We start from the raw sequence: 21,663 nt of genomic DNA, 5'->3' as shown, positions 1-21,663 counted from the left end.
TATTTCATATTATTATTCAATTCAGTCTTGAGAAGGGATTTCATACTGACTGTCCAAATGGTTAACTTAAGCTCCCCTATTAGAAATATAAACAGGCAGTGATGCTAAATGCAAACAGACAGTTCCATATCAAGTAGCAGTGACTTGTGCTTCACAATCAAAAGACAGTGTTTTTTTTTTTGGGTGTGTTCTCACTGGTGACCAAGCGCTTAAACAGTGTTACATTCTGCATTTACTCTATTACAAGGAAAAGAACTTGGAAGTAGTTAATGGGAAATTTTATCTTGAAGATCATGTGTTGTGATGGAGTAGTTTTCTTATTATTAGCTCATTATGGCAGCATGTTTAGCTGTGGGTAGAATGAAATTTGTCGTCATAACCATGACATATTTACAACTTTGTGTCTGCAAACCGTGAACTAAGACCAATTTTAAGCCACAGAAAGCTGGAAAAGAGGGGGAAAATGACTCCATATAATATTAAACTCCCAAAACACTGACAAAAAATATCAAAACTGTACTACCCGAAAAAAAAAATAGCAATCAATTATACCAACTACAGCTGCACAAATATCAACAAGGGAAAGCTCTGCTGAAGTTAGGAAATCACAGGTACCATGCACACTCAGAAAATGCACCACCAATGATTTTCCATACAAAAACGCAAACTCTACTTACATCTATGTGCACCTTTCATGCACAAAACCAACCAAAATCCCCCAACAAACATGCAACTACAAACATTAACCCACATTACCACTTTCAAAAAACGTTCAGTTAACATTATTCCCATTCACTATTTCCTGCATTCAGACATTATGACATTTGGGTCATTCAATAAATTCACTGGCATACACACATGCATATATATTATACAGGGTGCAAATGGAGACATAATGGCCCAAATGGAGACAAGATAAATCAGCAAAGGAAAATAGCTTTGCTGGAACTGAAGTAATCCTCAAGTCTTGGCGAGTACCTTCATGAGGTGGACCCTGTTTTTCACAAAATCTCACCATGACGACACTAATATATTAGACTGTATTTTATATAGCACATATCATGGACAGAAGCAGATTAAAAAATAAAAAAGATAGCTGGGTGCGCAAGACCCAGGATAAAAAATTTCCCAATCCTGGTAGGTGCACTGGTGCCAGGACTGGAAAAAATGACTGCTTAAAATCATGAAGACATGGAAACATTCCTACAATGGGGCTAGGCCACGCCTAGGGAGAGGATGTCCCCCCCTTTGTAGAAGAAAGTAGTAGCCTATAAAAAATGATAGGCCAAAAAAAGACAAAGATAACAGAGTGGACTATTAAGGATAAGAAAGAGATTATGTATTGTTATTATTATTATGCAAGAAGCCCAGATTTTCCAGACGGAACATATACAGAAAGATTAAGAGAGAAATTAGAGGAGAGAAAAATACTTTCACAAGAAAAAACTGTCAGAACCTTCAAATAAAAATGTGCGTTCATTAATGCAACAGATGTCTGAAAAAGGGTCTATATCAGCATATTGAAAGCTGAAAATGCCGAATGCGATTTCATCAAACTGAAATGTTTAAAATCTCAAAAGAGCGAACTGATGGAACATTGATTTGTTTCCCAGGGAAAGAAATCGGTGTTCCGTGCAAAAAAAAATTTCAATACTTTAAACACTGACAGAAGTGGAGGGCTTCACCCCCCCCACACCCCCCAACATGGGGAGCTGTGCCCCCCACACCCCCCCTACTTAAATATACCAACTCCGAGACCGCACCACAGTGGAGGAAATAGTAAACTCCGATGATGGCCCACCGATTTCTTTACTTGGGGAAAGAAATTGATGTTCCGTCAGTTCGCTCTTAAATTTAGAACAATTTAGTTCAATTAAATTAAATTTGGCATTTTCAACATTTGAAATGCTGATAGGAACCCCTGAAAAACATTATATAGACCATGAAACTCTGGGATGGTTGGGAAAAAAGTGACTGAGGAAGTGCAAAAATATAAAGAAGAGATTTTTGAAAGGTATAAAAAGAAATATAGACATGGGAAAGAATGAGAGATCTGATAAGGTGCAATATTTATGTAAAGGAGAAATCCAGATTAATCAATGCAAAAAAGGCAGCCCCAAAGATATTCAAAGAGAAATACATTCACAGGCATCCAGATATGGAAAATTTCACAACAAAAAAAATAAGATCATAAAGACGGAATGCAGAACAGAAGATTAGTAAAGTAGAAGTTAAAAAGTAATAGTTGAAGTTATGCAATACCCGCGAAAAGAAGGATTTAGTGTACAAAATGTAACACAGATTATATCACAGCATGATGGAATGATGAATCCCCAAAGTAAGGAGTAACAGGAGGAGCAGAAGACACCTGATGAAGAAATATGGATAAGAGAACTAAAGAGAGATTTAATACAGTGCAATATTTATGCAAAAGAGAAAGCAAAACTAATCCATACAAACAGCAGCACCAAAGATATTTGAAGAGAAATACAGGAAAAGGCATCCAGACATGAAAAATTTTACAATTCAAAAAATAAGAAAACAAAGAGGAGAAGTAGAAAAGAGGACTAGTAATGGAGAAGTTAAAGAAATAGACATTGAGGTTATGGATTACCTGCGAAGTGAAGAATTTATTGTAGAAATTTAACTCTTATAACATCACAGCAGGATAGAGCAATGGATCCCCAAATTAAGGAGAACCAGTGTAATGGGAAACATCTGATCAGTTGCCAAATGAAGACACTTTGAAGCCTTTCAAAGAAAACCAGTACAAACATTCAGTTGGAATTGTACAGCACGGGAAGGAACATGAAACTGTGGCAACTCTGACACAGTCAATGTTGTGGAGTGACAGGTCAGTGAGTTCCCATATGAACGAGCAATGGATGACACAGAATGAAACTGAAGAGAATGTGGTACAGTAAGATGCACTGGAACTTTCTACAGAATGTCCGCAGGACATGGAGAACAAAGAATGTACCCTCAGTTTAGATGAAAATGATCAAAGAGAAGAGTTGCTTGATTTAATAGAGATGGGGACACATACTAAAACCAATGAAAGAAATAGACAACAGAAAGCCAATAAAACCCAAAAAGTTAGAAGTTTGATAAAACAAATGAATACGGTAATGCGGACTGTCCATAGAGATTCAAGCGATATAACAAAAGTAAACAGGATATATTACTGTGCAGCTAAATTAATATCAGACAGTCTTACCACAAGGACACAAGGTAGTAAGGAAAAGGAACAGGAGAAATTGAATGCCGTCATGGAAGTATTGAATAGAGAAAACTATAAAGTAATTAAGACAATAAGTGTCACTATTAGAGAAGTCACTATTAGAAGAGCATAGAAGAGGGAACAGATCAACAAAAAATATTCAAAGCTAGATGTGATTAAAGCAATGCACAGTGTCAGAATAGATCTGGATCCATCATGCACTAATGCAAATAATAAAGTAAAAATCTGACCACAGACAGAAAAACCTAGAAGACGTGCAGATAAATATAAAGGAAAAGTACACAATAAGCAATTTATCGATGAACCAAAAAGCTTTTTAGAGAATTGGGAAACAAGTCAGAAGGAATTGAAACTCCACCAAAAGAAGAAGAAATAGCAACATTTTAGAGAAATACCTCTGAAGATCCTGTGGAACATAAAGATGCTAAATGGATATTAGTAGTAAAAGAAAGAATAAGAAGTTCAAATGTACAGGATATGAAATGGGATAAAGTAACAGTGGGAGAAATTGAAACAAAGTTAAGAAAAGCTCATAACTGGAAAACCCCAGGCTCAGATGGAGTATCTAACTTCTGGCTAAAAGTACTAACATCTTTACATGAAGATTTAGCCATGAGTAAGAACCATTTATATGTGCACCCGAACAGGCAACAGCCTGGTTAACAACAGGAAAATCGAACATTTATTTACTGGGAAAGTTCGCCCTGGAATGAGGCAATTTTCAGCAGATGCCCAGGGAGAAACGCTCCAGACGCATGCCTTTGTAATGCAGGAGGAAACCAGAGCACTCAGAGGAAACCCACACAAATGCAGGGAGGACATGCTTAGTCCAAACAGCAGACACCTCAGTTGAGAATCGAATAGGAGAACCTCTTACTGTGAGGCGACAATGTTAACTAGCCTACCTCTACTATATTGGTATACAAGGAAGACTTTCAAGTGAAACCAGAGTTACTAACATGGGTTCAGAACAAAGGACCCTTTTTAGCTCACTAAATGCTGTCTTTCCTTTTTGGTTGTTCTCCCCTTACCTTAGTGTAAGGGGATACAACCATCTCACTCCGTTTCTATCCCTTAGTTTAAATTTTCACTACAAAAACCATCATCAGTTGTAATTTTTTTCTTGGCTCAAGGTTTTCTATTGCTCAGAATACTCCTTCAATTGCACATAGAACTCTGCATTATCCTGCTTAACTCACTGGCTGTATCTGTTTGATTTGGGGGCCCTTATTCAAGCATCTTTCTTTTTCAATGTTTGTCTCAGTTTCTGTGTTAAAATGTCTTGTAAGTTACTGTGCTGACTTCCGTCTTGGACTGATTCTTATTTCAGAATTTTCTTTCAGTTTAACTTCAGTTCCTATAATGACATCACTTACATTACTGTGTTTCTGCTGCTCTACCCTCGGGGCATGCTTCTGTCAACACACATCATTTTTTTAGTTTCTATGCCAACCACCTTTCACTTGGATTTGAGTCTGAATCTCTGAGTGCCACTGTCTTGTTCTTCCTCCCATCGTTTTACTAAATGGGTGCATCAGTTTCCCAGACTGAGTGTATAGATTCTCACCCTTTTGTCATTTTCCACAGTACTGCAAAATGGGGAATTTTTTTCCTAGTATTATATCATTGGTTAAATCTAGGGTTACTGCAAAAGGATACAACAGTTTTCACAGAGCTGTCTGGATTTCTATATGTGTAGGGGGATATTCTTTTCTGCCATCACAAATTCATATTAACTTCACTTTTTCATAGTTCCTAAGTTTACTAAGAGAGAGCTCGTCAAGGGAAATGTTTCCAAAATTCAGTAGTGCTTTCACCTCCATCACTTCTTTAAAAAAACAAACAAACAAAAAAAAAAAAACTGTACACTTTACTAACTTGGTTGCAACACAGTGACACAGAGCTCAGTTATCCTAGGTGTACATCAACTACATTCCACAGGTTTAACTTCAAAAAAATCATGCAGTTCAGTTTTTGTACTCCTACTGGCAGTTTTTTTCAGCATTAGTAGTTCAAAACTTCGTAATATGATCCATCCACTCAAACTTCAAAGCAAATCATTGCATTCCATACTATCCTTTACTTAGTAGTAGTAATATTGTTTACTGGACTTTTATCTTTTGGAGAAGCCAATTCATTTGTAAATATTGTTTCATTAACTAATAAGCATTTTATTACAGTTTCTACCTTACTAAATTTATTGAAACCACTCTGCAGTATTCATTTAAGTTATTAAACCTGCCAACAGATAAAATTGCTAACATTTCTAGTTTACTCCCATTTTCAAGTTTAAGCCGGGGCTTTAAATATGCTCTCACACATCTGTGCACTTTCCAGTTTATCAACATTAAAAGTCCAGGTACATTCTATTGCTTAAACATTAGGGGGTTACACCAATCATGACTAATATTCTTTCTTATGGCTACCATATTCCATGGAATCAGTTTCATGTTGTCAGTGCCTCTCCTGTCAGCTGGGATAACACGATTCCTGCAAAGTTTGCTCAGCTCCTCAAGTCTCATATAAAACTCATCACTGTACTGCTTTGAGACAGCTCCACTGGCTTGAACTGCCCAACCTCCTAACCTACAATCAGCTCTGCCTCTGTCATTCTGTCTATTACCTCCCCAATAAGTGTCCTGCCCTCAAAAACCTAGTACAACATCACTCAGCCAAAAGGCCTCTTAGATCATCAAGCAAACTACTACTAGAAGTCACCAACAGCTACAATAGCTTTGGATATGCGCTAAATAGTAGTTCAGTGGCTAAAAAAATGGAACTCTGTCCCCACTAGCATTCAAAACACATCATCCAAAGCCTCCTTTAAAGACCTCAACAGGTAACATCTCAAGCAAAGTTGGCAGTGCCATGATTGCTTCCCACGCTAGTGAAAGTGGATAAGGTATATATACTAAATCTTGAGTACTTGATAATAGTTTTCAATCTTACTCACAAACACTGGCTAATCTACAATTATGTACTGTAACTGTGTACTATGTATGTAATTCTACCCATGTTCCAAATTTCAGCTGTACACCACAAATCTATTAATTACCTTTATTTTTAAATTAATATTTTTTTGTTTGTTCTCTCCACTGTAACAGTTGATGTGCCGCATACCACTGCAAAAACATGTCTTTTGTAATTTGTGTGTACACTGATCATGTCTAAATAACTAAATGTATCTGTAATTTTTCTTTGTGGAGCTTTTCTCCCCGGGCCTCTGCTGAAAAAGGGTCTTTTCAGCTCAGACACCCCCGGTTAACAAATGTAAAATAAATAATAAATAAGTAGTATAGTGTTCAAATATTACTAAATAAAATTATAGGCCATCCTCCTGGTTTAGTTTCTTCACAGGTAGTGTGGTTTTAGGAATAACAGGCATGTTGGCCAGCTGTACTAGTTACAACCTGTGACAATATGATGTTCCACAATAATTCCTTCATGGTTGGAGATGCCAGCTAACCATGCCAGGAACACAACAGTCATAGATCAATAGGGGGTTTATAGTTCAAATATGGTTTGCATTGGAAGCACAGGAATTAAAAACTAGCAAGTCTCTGGTCAACTGTCTCTCTACATACCACCACTGGAAGCAAGACATTTGCAAAAACACAGGTTTATTTAGTAATCTACAAGTCACAACATTATGTGACTTGGTTTTACAGTTTCAAAATATAACAGAGTAACTTCCTAACAGTGACGAGTCCATTCAGTCCATCAAGAATACAAGCTGTCTTATAAACAAACGGTCAAAGCTGCAGCTGTCTCCTATGACCAACTATCTGCATTGAAACAGGTACTTTATAAGGTATAATCCTCTGGTTAAAATCATCTGAGATCTCTTTCACTTTACACTTCTTAGACTTCCTTCAAACGAACTTATATGTGAGAAACTAACTTCCTGACACTTACCCTCCAGGATGTACTCTTATACCAAAGTAACTTACAGTTGTGTAAGTAAATCATCATAATAGTACATGTTCAAATGATCACTTATTCAACATGTATTAAAATAAAAGCAAAACAGATTGTTTTCATCTCCATTCAGGAGACTACATCAGAATAGTCTGCCATAGTAACTTTTACACTTAATATAGTAGTAAGTTCCACTTCATTGGTCAACCAATTAATTCAAAAATCCATGTATTCAACCAATTCTTTAGTAGAAAGAGGAAAACCATATTGTACCACTTTAAAATTGTATAGTCGTATTTGTCCAGAGTATAAAGTGCATATATAAGTGCATATATAAAAAATAATGAATAATAAATACATATGTGTAATTACATAGAATTCATGAATATGTTACATAAAATTATTATATGTACATTACAACAAATTTATCAATAAATGCAGTAAAATAAATAACCATATTTAAAAAGTGGTACAATATGGTTTTCCTTTTTCTACTGAGGAATTGGTTGAATTTCCAGCTTGACTCCCTAAGTTTTTTGTCCCCATGAATAACTAGAGGCTCAACATTTATTTATTTATTTCAGTTTGATTACCGGGGAAGTCCACTGGGCCAAGAAGAACCCATTTTCAGTGGAGGCCCGGGGAGAAAAGCTCCAAAGGCAGTACAAAGGAATATAATGCATGAGAAGAATACAAAAGAATGTCCACACAGCAAGAATACATAGTAAGATCACTGCAAACGCAAATTTACAATAAAATGTACACACAGCAAAAAATACAGAGAAGAACACAGCAAATGCTAAAAACTTTTTTGTGAACAAAATTTGCAAATTTTTCAATGTTTTCATCCTTATAGTGAAGTTAGAGTCAGCTAAAAGTATTTAGCTAGAATTAGAGTGAATAAGGTGCAAGAGTTTGAAGATAGGTGTAAGAAAAGTTGGGTTTTAAAGTATTCTGTGTTAGGTACGGTTCTAAGAGAAGGAGGGAGAGAGTTCCATTTCCTACCTAGAGAGAAGGATAGTAGTTGCTGGCCAGCGGGATGTTTAGGTCTGGGGATGGAGATTAGATTTTGGTGTTCGGATCTTAATGATCAGTTGGGAATGTAAGGGGGAAGTATGTTGGATAGAGCAGGGCATTTTTCTGGGTAGAATATTAATTTATGATACATAACACATAATTTATAATACATAACACTAGATTGTATATTGTTTGTGTTTCATCCTATTTTATTCTTGGTCAGTAATGATTATTTATTTATATTTTTACATATTTATTAACTTTTTGGTCTGCATTTATCAGGTCGTATGAGTTAATTAATTATTTATATACAAAATATAAGTAGATATACATATTGCGTATGTATTTTGAGTACTCGCAGTAAATATGTAGTCATACTACAATTCTGGGCCACGAAGGGTTAATACATGGATTTTTTTTAATTAATTGGTTGACCAATGAAGTGGAACTTACTACTATATTAAGTGTAAAAGTTACTATGGCAGACAATTCTGATGTAGTCACCTGAATGGAGATGAAAGCGCTTAATCTGTCTTACTTTTATTTTAATACATGTTGAATAAATCTGTTTTTAGTGGAACTTGTCTCATGGACATTATTTGAAGTGGAATTTATAGTGATATTTGCTTCTGAACAGAAGATTACAATGGAGGACAGCCTTTATTGATACCTGGAGCAGCATTTGGTATTTTTATATGCATAGGCTTTGTAGACGTTTGTGTTTAGTGTCTTAGATAGGGTGTAGTGGGTAGGTGGCGTTTGTGATGTTGTGGTGGAGGTTATATTAAACTGAAAGTCACTTACTGAAAATTCGGTATTATGAATTTTCGGTATAGTGACGCTCAGTTTTTTAATAATTCTGTATAATGGGTGTTTGGTATTTAGGTCTCGAGATACTGAAAGTCAGTCTTTCGAGATTTAAACAACAAACAGAAGTCCACCGCTCAGTATTTATTAAAACACAACGTAAAACCACAAAGCTTTCGAGTTAAACTCTTTTTCAAAGTACTTCAGATTTAAAAGCAGACCCATATACAGTGCATATAAAAAGTATACACACCCCTGTTAAAATGCCAGATTTTTGCGATATAAAAAAATTAGACCACAATAAATCATTTCAAAACTTTTCCCAACTTTAATGTGACCTATAACCTGTGCAATTCAATTGAAAAACAAATCAGTTAGGGGAAAAAATATAAAAAATAAAAAAACATACAATAAGCTGGTTGCATAAGTGTGCACATCCTTAAACTAATACTTTGTTGAATCACTTTTTGATTTAATTACAGCATTCAGTCTTCTTGGATAGAAGTCCATCAGCATGGCACATCTTGACTTGGCAATATTTGCCCACTCTTTTTTGCAAAAACACTCCAAATCTGTCAGACTGCGAGGGCATCTCTTTTATACAGCCCTCTTCAGATCACCCCATAGATTTTCTATTAGATTTAGGCCTGGGCTCTGGTTGGGCCATTCCAAAACTTGAATTTTCTCTGGTGAAACCATTCTTTTGTTGATTTGGATGTGCACTTGGGGTCATTGTTGTGTTGAAAGGTGAAATTCTTCATTTTCAGCTTTCTAGCAGATGCCTGAAGGTTTTGGGGCCAAAAGTGACTGGGTATTTGGAACTCTTCATAATTCCCTCCACCTTGACTAAAGCCCCAGTTCCAGCTGAAGAAAAGCAGCCCCAAAGCATGATACTGACACCACCATGCTTCACCATGGGGATGGTGTTCTTTTGGTAATGCAAAGTGTCGTTTTACGCCAAATGTACCTTTTAGAATTGTGGCCAAAAAGTTCAACCTTGGTCTCATCAGACCAGAGCACATTTTCCCACATGCTTTTGGGAGACTTGATGTATAATTTACTATTACTAGTTACTTTTCAGTGAAAGTAATATATTACTATTACTTTTCTAAAAAAGTAATATATTACTATTACTGGTTACTATGGTAACGCGTTACTTTTACATATGTACAGTTTATCAATTATAATGCTGAGATGTACTCACACAAGCAAGCACATGCATATAAGTGTATTATTAAAGTTATATACACAATGTTACAATTATGATGAACAGCATTTAATAGTTGAAAAACTCCAGCAGATTAGTCTTTATAGCTGGGCGGCACAGTGGTGTAGATGATACCATTTATCACCTCACAGCAAGAGGTTCTCTGGTTTAATTCTTGGCTGGGGTGCCTTCTCTGTGGAGTCTGCATGTTCTCACTGTGTTCATGTGGGTTTCCTTCCAGGTGCTCCAGTTTCCTTCCATATTCCCAAGACATGCTACAGGTAGACTAGACATTTTAAATTTGGCCTAAGTGTATGTGTGCCTCCTGAAGAAAGTTGGGCACCGGGCTGTCAACTTGAGACAGTAAAACGCTACTGCCACTTTCCTGCAAACTGATGCTCCACTGTGGTGACCTCTAATGGGCGCAGCTGAAAGGAGAAGAAGATGACAAGTCTTTATAGCTAGAGAGTCACAAATAATAATTAAACTAAACCATACACAGCCAGCAGCACAAGACCTATAAAAACGCATCACATTTTGCCCGTTTTCAACTACTAAAAATCAAAACCCAAAAAGCATTTTGAATAGAACATAAAATAATTGTTAAGTCAAAAGTTGGTTGATCACAGATCCACCCATAGAGTCCTGCTTGGTGTAGTGGGCTGGGTGGCACGTTTGATTCCGATTGATGGCGGTATGGAGAACCAATGTCGTTTATTATACATCAATGTAAGGCTATGATCTCTAGCAGGCTAGAATTGTCTCAGTGTTGTGTTTTACTGGGTGAGAGTCCCACAGTACCGGAGGGCAGGGCTGGAGTCTGGTTATCATTAGCTTTCACTTCCTTGCAGTGTTAAAAAAATGAAGTATATTTTGCTTCAGACTAATTCTTGTGCCAAGACTATGTTATAATTTTTTTTATCCAAATTGCCCCTTCAAATTTTCTATTACCTCCTAACAATTTATTGCTATCCATACTATATAGGGCCCCCAGAAGTTTTCCATCACTCTTTAAAGGACAATATCACCCATGTTGCGAAAGAATAGTTGTGGTATATCTTACCGTAACCATAGATGTCCTTCTGTTCTATGTTGCAGTATTCTATACGCATGGGTTGTCTTCCACCCTACGACCTGACATCTGGCCAGTATACAAAAGCTTCTAGCCACTTCCAGTATGTGGGACATCCCATGTATGGTCTATGTTGGCCATAAAAAGGATGTCCACACACACTATCCTCAGAACAAGGAGGCCTCATGAGGAACATTAGTCCTAAGGAAACAAATAAGTCATTCAAGGAAGGGACAAGATGCAGGGGGAAGGTGGGAGGGACATAATACTGCAACACAGAAAAGGACATCTATAGTTATGGTAAGATATAACACAACTATTCTATGTCCTTCTATTCAATGTTCCAGTATTCTTTGCATATGGGAGAGTACCAAAGCTTAGTAGGAGCCTTGGAGGAGGAGGAAGCAGACGAAAAATGCTTTGAAGAATTTTCCAAAAAGCCATGGAGAATGGCTCGAGCAAACCCTTCCCTAGACTTAGGAATAGTGTCCAACTTGTAGTGCTTGGTAAAGGTATGCACAGAAGACCAAGTAGCAGCCTCCAAAATAGAGTTAGTATCCAGGCCTTTAAAGAAAGCTCCTGAAGAAGCAACAGATCTAGTGGAGTGTGCTCTAACAGGAGCAGCCAAATACTTACCATGAAAGAAATAACAAAACTCTATAATCTTAGAAATCCAAGAGGAAATTGTGTAGAAACAGGTAAACCCAGAGCATTGGGATGAAGACACAAAAAGCTGATCAGATTTCCTGATAGCTTTAGTCTTGTGTAAATAAAATCTAAGTTGCCTATGGACATTCAAACAACGTAGAATCCTTTCACTGGAGGATTAGGAGAAGGGAAAAAGATTGGCAATTGCATAGACTGGTTAAGAGAACTCATTTACCACTTTAGGAATAAAAGAAGGGCTGTTGTACAAAGAGAGACTGTCCTTGTGAAAAATCAGGAAAGGCAGAGATGCCATCAAAACCTGAATTTCAGAAACTCTCTTAATTGAGGTCAAAGCTACCAGAAGCACAGTCTTCCAAGTGCAAAACTTTTAGAGAAGTAGAAGCTGCAGGCTCAAAAAGGGCCTCGGTTAGTTTCTCTAGGACATAACATCCCAAGGTGCTGGAACTGGTTTCCTGGGAAGCTTAATATGTAGACAACCTTTAAGGAAAAGTTTTACCTTCAATCTGGACACCAAATGATGTGATAATAGCAGAAAGAGCAGAACAGTGGACTTTCACTGAAGAATATTACAAGCCACTGCTAAGCAGTTCACACAGGTAAGAAAGTACTGTAGGAATGTCCACAGAAAATGGATCTAGACTTCTTGAAAGGCACCAGACAGAAATTATTTTCCATTTGGAGGTGTGAGCTTTCCTAGTATTGGGCTTCCTGGCCTCCTGGAGCACATCCTGTGAGAAAAGTTGCCTAAAATGGATCAAACGTTGAATACATATAAGGTCATCTGCAATGTTGAGAGATGTGGATGAAGCAAGGAGCCCTTGTCCTGTGTGAGCAGGTACAACAGATGAGGCTGCCTGTAGTAATGGCTCCTGGCTAGTTGCAGAAGAAGAGAGAACCAATGCTGTCTTGGCCAAAAGGGAGTCACCGACAAGATTCTTGGTTTGTCCTGCTGAATTTTCAGCAAGACTTTCTGAATGAGAGGGAAGTGAGGGAAATACATACAGAAATATCCCTTTCCATGAGATGGAAAGGGCATCCACCTTTCAAGCCAGAGGATGTGGGACTCTGGCACAAAACAGAGGAAGTTGTCTGTTTTGAGGGGAGGCAAAGAGGTCCAGCTGTGGAGTACCCCACCAGTGAACCAGATCCAAGAACACATCCCTGTGAAGCATCCATTCTTGGGAGTGTGACATGGATCTGCTTAACATATCCACCACAATGTTCTGGGCTGAGGGTAAATAGACAACATGAAGGGTAACCTTGTACTGAATTGCAAGTTCCCATGCCCTGAGAGCTAACCTGCAAAGAAGGTAAGATTTGTGCCCCCTTGTTTATGTACCAGGGAACTGTGGTGTTGTAGACCTGGTAGAAAGAGAGGATGAAAAATCTGCAAGGGTAGGATCAGAGCCCTCATTTCCCTGATGTTGGCCCCTCTTTTGAGATGGAGACCAGCGACCATGAACCTTCTCTGATGCAAAGATCGCCCCCCCAACCTGTGTCTGAAGCGTCTGTGAAAAACTGTTCAGAAGGTTGGGGCAAAAGAAGGGGAAGACCGGGATTCAAAGATAGCTGCTGAATCCACCAGAGGAGCTCTGTTTTCAGGCAGGGAAGAAGAGTAATGAGAAATACTAGAGGGTGTGCATGTTGAAAACAGACTGTCTTCAGGTTCCACTGAAATTTCCTCATGTGAAGCTTTGCAAAGGGCAGCATGGGAATCATAGAAACCATGAATCCCAGGAGTCTTAGGACTCTCTGGCTGAGCTGGAAGGAAGAGACAGCAGGCTTTCCATGAAGGTAGTCAAGAGTTTGAACCTTGGCTGTTGGGAGGAAAAACATCATCTGATCTGTTTTGAACCTGCACCCCAGGAAAATGTGATCCTTTGATGGGGTCAGAGTGGATTTTTTGATGTTTATAGTGAACCCCAGGCTTTGAAGGAGTTGAATGGCCTGCTGAAGGTCTTGAGACAACTGTTCTGAATTGAAAGCAAGAAAGAGGAGGTTGTCCATACAGGGATAAACTTGAATCCCCTGGATCCTCAAGAAAGCAATGACAGGGGCCAAGCAATTTGTGAACACTCTTGGGGCAGTGGAGAGACCAAAGGGCAAGGCAGAGAACTGAAAGTGCAACGAACCCACTGAGAAATGTAAAAATTTCCAGTAAAGAGAATGAATACGAATGTGTACGTAAGCATCTCTGAGGTCCAAGGACGGCATGAATGAATGAACAGAAATCAGGGGAAAGATCATCTGAAGGGACTGTATGCAGAAATATAGCACCTCTAGAAAGGTGTTTCAGTGTGAGAGGTCTAGAATTGGTCTTCAAGGACCATCCTTTATTGGGAACAGAAACATTCTGGAATAGAAACCTCTGCCTCTCTGATCCAGAGGAACATTCTGGATGGTGCCTTGTGAAAGAAGTTGTGATAGGAGCTGTGGTAACAATTTCAGCTGACTGGAGGAGGGCTGTGCAATTCCCATGAAAGAAGGGAAGAGTCTTCCAAGTCATGAAATATCCTTTCTGAATGATGGGTAGGACCCAGGAGTCTTGAGTGATGTTTGCCCAGACTGGAAAAGAAAAAGAGAGGCAAAGAGACAGAGGAGTATGACTTGGAAGAGGATGGTGATTGTCAGAGAGAGCTAGGCCTGGCCTGAAAAGGGTTGCTGTGCTGGAGGAGTTGAGGCAGAAGATTTTGATGATGGAGGTCTCCTAACTGACTTTTTAGATCCTATGAAATTTAGGTAGAGGTGAAACAAGCAAGTGTTTCAAATCTTGGAGCGCCTTCCTTTTTTTTTTTTTGCAGAATCGTAAATAAGTCTGCAGCTGCAAAACCAAAAAGTGCACATTTGTCCAAAGGGTCATCAAGTAATATTGCTTTAATATTCTCAGGAAGAGACTGAAGTCTGAGCCAAGAATGTCTCCTAAGCACAGAAGCAAAAGCAGCAGCTCTGTAAGATGCCTTAACAGCATCATAGCTGCACTTAATGTAATGTCTGGCAAACTGTGAGAAAGTTGCCAAAAGAGCCAGAACCCGAGTATTAACCTCAGATTCTTGTAACTGAGCCAGAGCTTGAGAGGCCTGAGAAAACAAGGCCAAGGAATACCTAGACATACGATTCTGGTAATTGCTAGCTCTGATAGCTAAAGTGGATGAGGTATAGATGTTCCTACCCAATCTGTCAAGAATCTTACTTTCCTTATCAGATGGTAAAAGTTTGGCAGAAGAAGATAAACGTGAAGACCTGTCAGTGATTATGGACACTACCACAGGGTCTGCCGAAGGACACTTATAAAGAAACTTGCATTCATCTGGCACTTTATAAAATCTATCTGGTCTCTTGGGAGCAGGAGCCTGAGAATCTGGACTCTTATAAGAGGCGGTGAAGGCATCTAAGAAAGCTGGAAGGACTGGAGGCACTGCAGAAAGAGAAGGGAACTCCCATTTGCAAAAGATCATAATACTTCTTCTGCTCCTCAAAAATCTGGGAACAATCCCACTTAAAGAATTCTCTCATTTTACTAATAGTGTCTCCAAAAGAAATCTCTTCAACTGGAGAATTCCCTCCATTTGATTTCTCTTCAGGTGAGGCATATTCCAGAGGAGAGGTAATTTGGGTGGAATATGCCAGGGAATCATCATCATTAGATGAAAAGTCCTCTGAGTCAGAGGGAAGAACCTAGGATCCAGCAGACTGTAGAACACAGGAGGAAGTGAAGGCAGGTACAGGGAGAAAGGTAGATAGCTTCAAGGCCATGAAAGAGTTAACTAAGACCCTGGGAAAATGCATCCCGGTCAGACTGTGGAGCAGAAGGCATACTGAAATGTTTAGTTTTTTGTTTCTTTTCGACATGTCTTTCTGATTGAGGAGACAAAGCAGAAGAGAACAATGTAGTCCTAACATCCGAGGTAGACAAAGATGGATCCCTTGCTGGAATGACAGGAATGGCCCCGGAGCCCTCAAGCCCAGCAAGCCACAGTTTCCCCATGTTGCCCAAAGTGGACATCTGCAAGGCCTCGGACATGCTGGGAACCAATCCATTGGCAGTTTCCAAAGAGGTACCCACTGCAGAAGTGGAACCGACCTCTGATCATACCACTGATTCTTCACTGACCTCAAGGGATACATTGTAGGTAAGAGATGCAGCTGAAGAGGTTTCAGGCCTCTGTTTGCTCACCTTCTTCTTCAAACTCGGCTCAGCTGAAGGACCCCTGAAACCCTCCATAATGTCTTTAGCTAGATGTTTTAACCACTGATGTTTTAAGTAAAGATTTAGAGCCAAAAGTCAGATATGTGCTGTCTTAGGCAGGAAAGTCTCACAAATGAAACAGGAGTTGTAGTCGTGACTAGGCCCTAAACAGAAAAGGCAAAGGTCGTGGCTATCTATGTGGAATTTGCCTTCCACACCTGTACTTGCCCTTCTTGGATGACATGAACAATAACAAATGGCAGTAGCAAAAAAGCAAATCCCCAGCGGGGTACTTATTTGAAGCTAGCAGCAACACACAGAATCTGACTGCAGACCGTACAAAGGCGTCAACCTTCCAAATGGCAGCAGAAAAGTTCTGAGGATGGTACGTGCGGACGTCCCTTTTGTGGCTGACATCAGACCATATGTGCAATGTCCCAGGTACTGGCAGTGGCTAGAAGCTTTTGCATACTGGGTGGTCATCAGGTAGTAGGACAGAAGACAACCTATATGTAAAGAATACTGCAACATTGAATAGAAGGACATCCACTGGTTTAAGCAAAATGTAACTCAAAAGTAATGCACATTTAAGATACTAGTTACTAAAAAAAAGTAATACATTACTATTACTAGTTACTATTTTGAAAAAGTAACTAGTTATATTAGTAGTTACTAGAAATTATAATATATTACAGGGTTTACTTTCATGTGTGCATTTTGCACAAGGGCGAACAGCAATTGTCCGAAAGGATGTTTGCAAAGTTTGCAAACGCTGAACGGAAAAAGGTTTGAATGTGCAATGAGCGAATGCACAGTGACATTCCCTCATTGCAGATTCGCCATTTTGGGGTGGATTGCACTAGAGTGGGGATCGGAAAATGGTCCCTTTCCCCACTGTAGTGAAATTTTGGAGTTAGAATATTAAAGTAGGGGGTGTGTGAGGTGCGCAGCCCCCACATGGGGGGTGCAGGGGGGCTTGCCCCTGTCATTACATTTTCTTGATTTTGTGGTTATGGTCCATTCATATGAGCACAGCCCCACATGGGGGGTGCAGAGGGGCTTGCCCCCCTGCTTTACACTTCATTACATTTTCTTTTCGACATTAATGTTCGAAAATCAGCGAATCTGCTTTTCGATTTGCTGATTTTCGAACACTGAAAACTGTCGCTGTTTTGATTTTGTGGTTACGGTCCATTCATATGAGCAATCGCACCACTGTGTTTCGCTGTTGCAAAGGTAAACCATATTACAGTAATATATTACATATTGTAATATATTACTCCCATCACTGCATTTAAGTTGAAAAATATCTGCAGCGTAAACCCCACAGGTCATACCAGAAGAATATACTGATGACTTCCGTGTTATGAAGGGGGAATGGAAGAACCAAGGTTGAGGAAGAATGGGAACAGGCAACACAGATGCATCATTATGCTGAGTACATAACTTTTGTATGGGATGTCTCTTCTGTCCATTCCTCAATTCATGGGACAGAGTCCTCAGCTACTTGAACCACAGAGGGGTCATCAAGAAAGGATATTTCGGAGAATGACAGAGCCAAATGCTGCCCTGTCCCTGGAGAAGATATACAATTTGTAATGAGCTAAAAATGCATGGGCAATAGAGCAGGTGGCAGCAGCACAGATATAATCTATTGAAGTTCTAGAGAAGAATGCAGAGGAAATGGAAATCGATCATTTTAAATGTGCTCTTGGAGGACTCGGCAAAATCACTCCAGTCTCTTTCTAAACATCAGCTAGACAATCAATGAGCCATCTGGCTAAAGTTATTTTTGACACTGCATTTCCCCAATTTTGCCTTTGAAAATGAAATGAAAAGCTGGTCAGATTTCCTGAGGGATTTTGCTCTGTGGGAATCCGAGTTGTCTATGTACATCCAATAAGTGAATCATGTATTCCCCCTTATTACTGAAGTTGGGAAAGGAAACTGGTAAATTAATAGTTTGGTTAGGTACTGTTTCTGAAACATTTGGCAAAAAGAGGGATTGGTTCACAGGGAAACTCTGTCTTTATGAAAAATCAGGTATGGTGGTTGAGAAAACAGGGCCTGGAGTTCAGATGTCCGTCTGGCTGAAGTAATGGCAACTAGAAAAATGTTTTTCTAAGATAAGAAATTTAAGTCCAATTTGGTTGCTGGTTCAAAGGGAGCCTAAGCTAAAGCCTTTAAAAGCATGGTAAGATCCCAAGGGGGGGGGGGGGGTAAGGATCCTTAATAGGAGGTCTAAGTAGGAAGGTACCCTTAAAGCTTTGCATAACTTGAGAGAGCCTGGCACGATGCCAGTGTAATCCTATGGGGTAGGCTTGTAAAGGCTCCAGGGCCATTAGCTAGAACACAGCTATGAACCTATGAAAGTTGGAAACAGCAGCTGTCTGTACCCTGACTGAGGAATGGCTGGCACTAATGTAGAAATTTTAGCCACGAAAATCCAAGACCAATGAAATGAGTGCCGAGAATGGATTTAAATGTTACTCATAAGCCCAAATTGAAAACCTTTCCCATTTGTTCCTGTATATCTTCATAGTTAAAGACTTCTAAGATGGTGATGGAACTGGAAGACCGCCTGGACTGCCTAGCCATCACTGAAAGTGGAGAAACCATGCAGTGAGCTTGAGGGCTCAAATGTTTGGATGAGGAAGGCTGGACAGGTGCAATAAGGGATCTGGGACCTGGTCCAGAACCCAAGGTGGGTGAATTAAGTGAAACCATAGGAAAGGCAACCACACTTATTGAGCCCAGAATGGGGCAAGGAGGAGGATTTTGCTATTCCATTGGGATGCTTTGTAAAGGAACTTTGGGATAAGTGGAGTAGGTGGATATGCATGAGACACCCATGGGCCAATAATGCAGAAGAACATCATTCAGCGACTCCCCCTCTGGAGGAATCAGAGCAAGATACCTGCTGCATTTGAAGTTGTGGGAAGAGGCAAATGGATTGCAGCATGGTCAGCCTCAGTGAAGAAATATCTGCTTCCCCACTGTCAAATTGAGAGACTGCTCATAGGATACAAGTATATATACACATCTCTTACACTCAGCACACTCACATAGATGCCTAACAGCTTGCTCACTAAAAGTAAACAGGCTAACTTCAGCTTTCTTTTTCAAATCATTGCCAATCAAGCCTCGTTAACAGCTTATATCATGGGACTTTGTATGTCCAGTTATAAGGTGGGACATCAAAAGGCTGTGCCCCATTTTTATTCTGCAACAATTAGAAGTTGTATAATGAACTAATCTCAATGATCTTACCTCTTCCAGTACAGAGATATCTGCATCTATTGCACTCCAATATTCCTCTTAATGGCTCAGGTTCATAGTATTCCCTTTCCACAGAAGAAGGCCTCTGGTTTGTCTGTACATAGGTTTCTGTAGGTGTTTCATCATAGCTGGAAAATGTAACAGAGAAATCATATTCAGAAGCAAAAAACAAGCATTCAAGCTCAACCAAACAACTAGAATACTATACAATAGTAAGAAAGATACATATGTGGGTAACTCTTCCATCCTCAACTTATTCCAGACCACATCCATGTGTTGCACTTGATTTATTTCCCGGTTTATTTCCCGGTTTACTTTGTAATATTGAACCAGAGGTAACTTCCTTATTATACCATGACCCCCCATTAGTATTCCGATTGGCCAGCGTGCATGTTTTTCCATTAGTATAAGTCTTTTTCTCTATGTTAAAAGAGTTTAACATAGAGATCATCAGCCATTATTTAAGAAAAGTAATTGTTTCTTTTCTTAAATAATCATAATAATATAATAAATAACACTTTCTGGTGTGTGGGTATCGGATTTACCCACTGTTGTCTTTGTTTGGTCTATATTCCTTGATCTGTACAACTATTATAGGATGCATTAACTCAAAACAATGCAGTCATTTTGCAGATTCTTTTGAGTAAATAACTAGTAGTGAATCAACAAAAGGTGTTACTCTTTTTAAACAAATATTTTAACTGTTTTTATCCAAAACTCCTCCTCATCAAAAAAAAAAAGCTTTTAGTAAAATACGAGTATACTAAAGAGGGCTTTTCATAAATGTACAAACTGTGATCTTATACCCAATTCTAAATTATCTGCTCACTCATCTTTTTAGAATAATTGTTATGAAGCTTATTTTTGACAGAAGTGACCAAAATTTGGCAGCATCCAAACATATTACACATATTTTATTTCTAAAACTTAATGTTTCTTGATATATTTAAGGATTATTTCTCAAATCTTAATGAACTTTATCATTCTGCCAAGCAGACTAGTCTTTAAAAGTGTTAATTTTTAAGGAAGGAGTTATTCTTTGACAACTGTCATTATCTTCCAACAATCTACTACATGTTAATAACTAACCAAGGCACTTTCACAAAAAGGGGGTGTTTTTTTACTATTAAATTAGGTCTGAAAACTCCTACAGCAAAGAAACAATGGGCAGACATTTTCTAAACCAATGCAATTATACAGTGGGAAATCTGAGTTCTTTCATTTTTTTTTCTTTATTTATTTTATTCCTCCATGCAGCTGACCATGGACTGAAACCCTGTACCCATCCTCATTCACTAGGTTTACTGACCCTTCCCTTTGCACCACTGGAATTTCTCTGCACAGGCTGAGGCCAGTGAGGAGACTGAGGTATTCCAGGAAAGTGTCATATTGCTGCTGTAGTTTTTTTCCTGCTTTAACCCTATTCCTTGCACATACTCAGCAATGATCCTGAATGAGTCAGGCGCTAGGTGATCTGCATTAAACCTCCCCTCACTTCTGCAAAGGGCGGACATCAGTAAGCCACCCTGTCCATCCGGGGAAGAACTCTACATTATCATCTCTGGGCTCCATCAGGGAAATCATACCACATTGTGTGCTCCTTGATGCAAGTTGCTCTGTTCTCAGCTGCCAGTGCCTCAGATTCCTAGACCACTAACTGAACACGGGTTATCTAGGCCACAGTCAATGCATTATCCCTCTGCTCAAGAGATTTTAGGTACCTGCAGCTTGCAGATGGGTCAAGATGGCTTGACATCAGTTTCCCTTTTCACGTGGCACATACAGTCACAGTGGTATTCCTACAAATAATGGCAGAAGTCAGACTTTGTAGTAGCCCTGACAAAGAAAAAAAATGAAGTAATGACATCACTTTCTCCAAAGCAACAGAACTACCCTAAACTGTAGTATGCAAAGGCACTAATCTGACAAGAGAAGGACTGCATGTTGACACACTGACAGGCTGCAGAGAATCGTTTTCTAACTGAGATATTGGCCTTATCCAGAGTAGATTAATTTCAGCTATATGCTGGGCCAACAGCAAACATAATAATGCAAGAAAAAACAGAACAAACATATAAAATGATATGCAGAGCTACATATGTCATTCAAAAACAGAAATTATGATAACCACAGTAATGTAAAAGACAGTAATAACTGCAATTTAGCATTAAACTCTTATTCATAACAAAGTACATCATAGCAATGGTACTGCACAAAAGTTAAAGCTACTTTCCTGTTGAAAGTGTTATAAAATCCAAGTGTGACAA

The 21,663-nt window shown here is 39.0% G+C and overlaps 1 protein-coding gene across 1 annotated transcript in view; it reads right to left on the bottom strand.

Moving 5' to 3' along the window:
- MARVELD3 (MARVEL domain containing 3) overlaps window positions 1–21,663 on the bottom strand; it is a 235,347-nt gene that overhangs the window by 124,418 nt on the left and 89,266 nt on the right. The window contains exon 2 of the mRNA XM_044081492.1: window positions 19,388–19,524. Coding sequence (XP_043937427.1) covers window positions 19,388–19,524 — 137 coding nt within the window. The remainder of the gene's footprint in view (window positions 1–19,387; window positions 19,525–21,663) is intronic.

The sequence above is a fragment of the Protopterus annectens genome, chromosome 8.part0, assembly GCF_019279795.1.
Source record: "Protopterus annectens isolate FY-2018-M chromosome 8.part0, PAN1.0, whole genome shotgun sequence".
Taxonomy (NCBI): domain Eukaryota; kingdom Metazoa; phylum Chordata; order Ceratodontiformes; family Protopteridae; genus Protopterus; species Protopterus annectens.
This window is presented reverse-complemented; position numbering and strand designations above follow the sequence as displayed.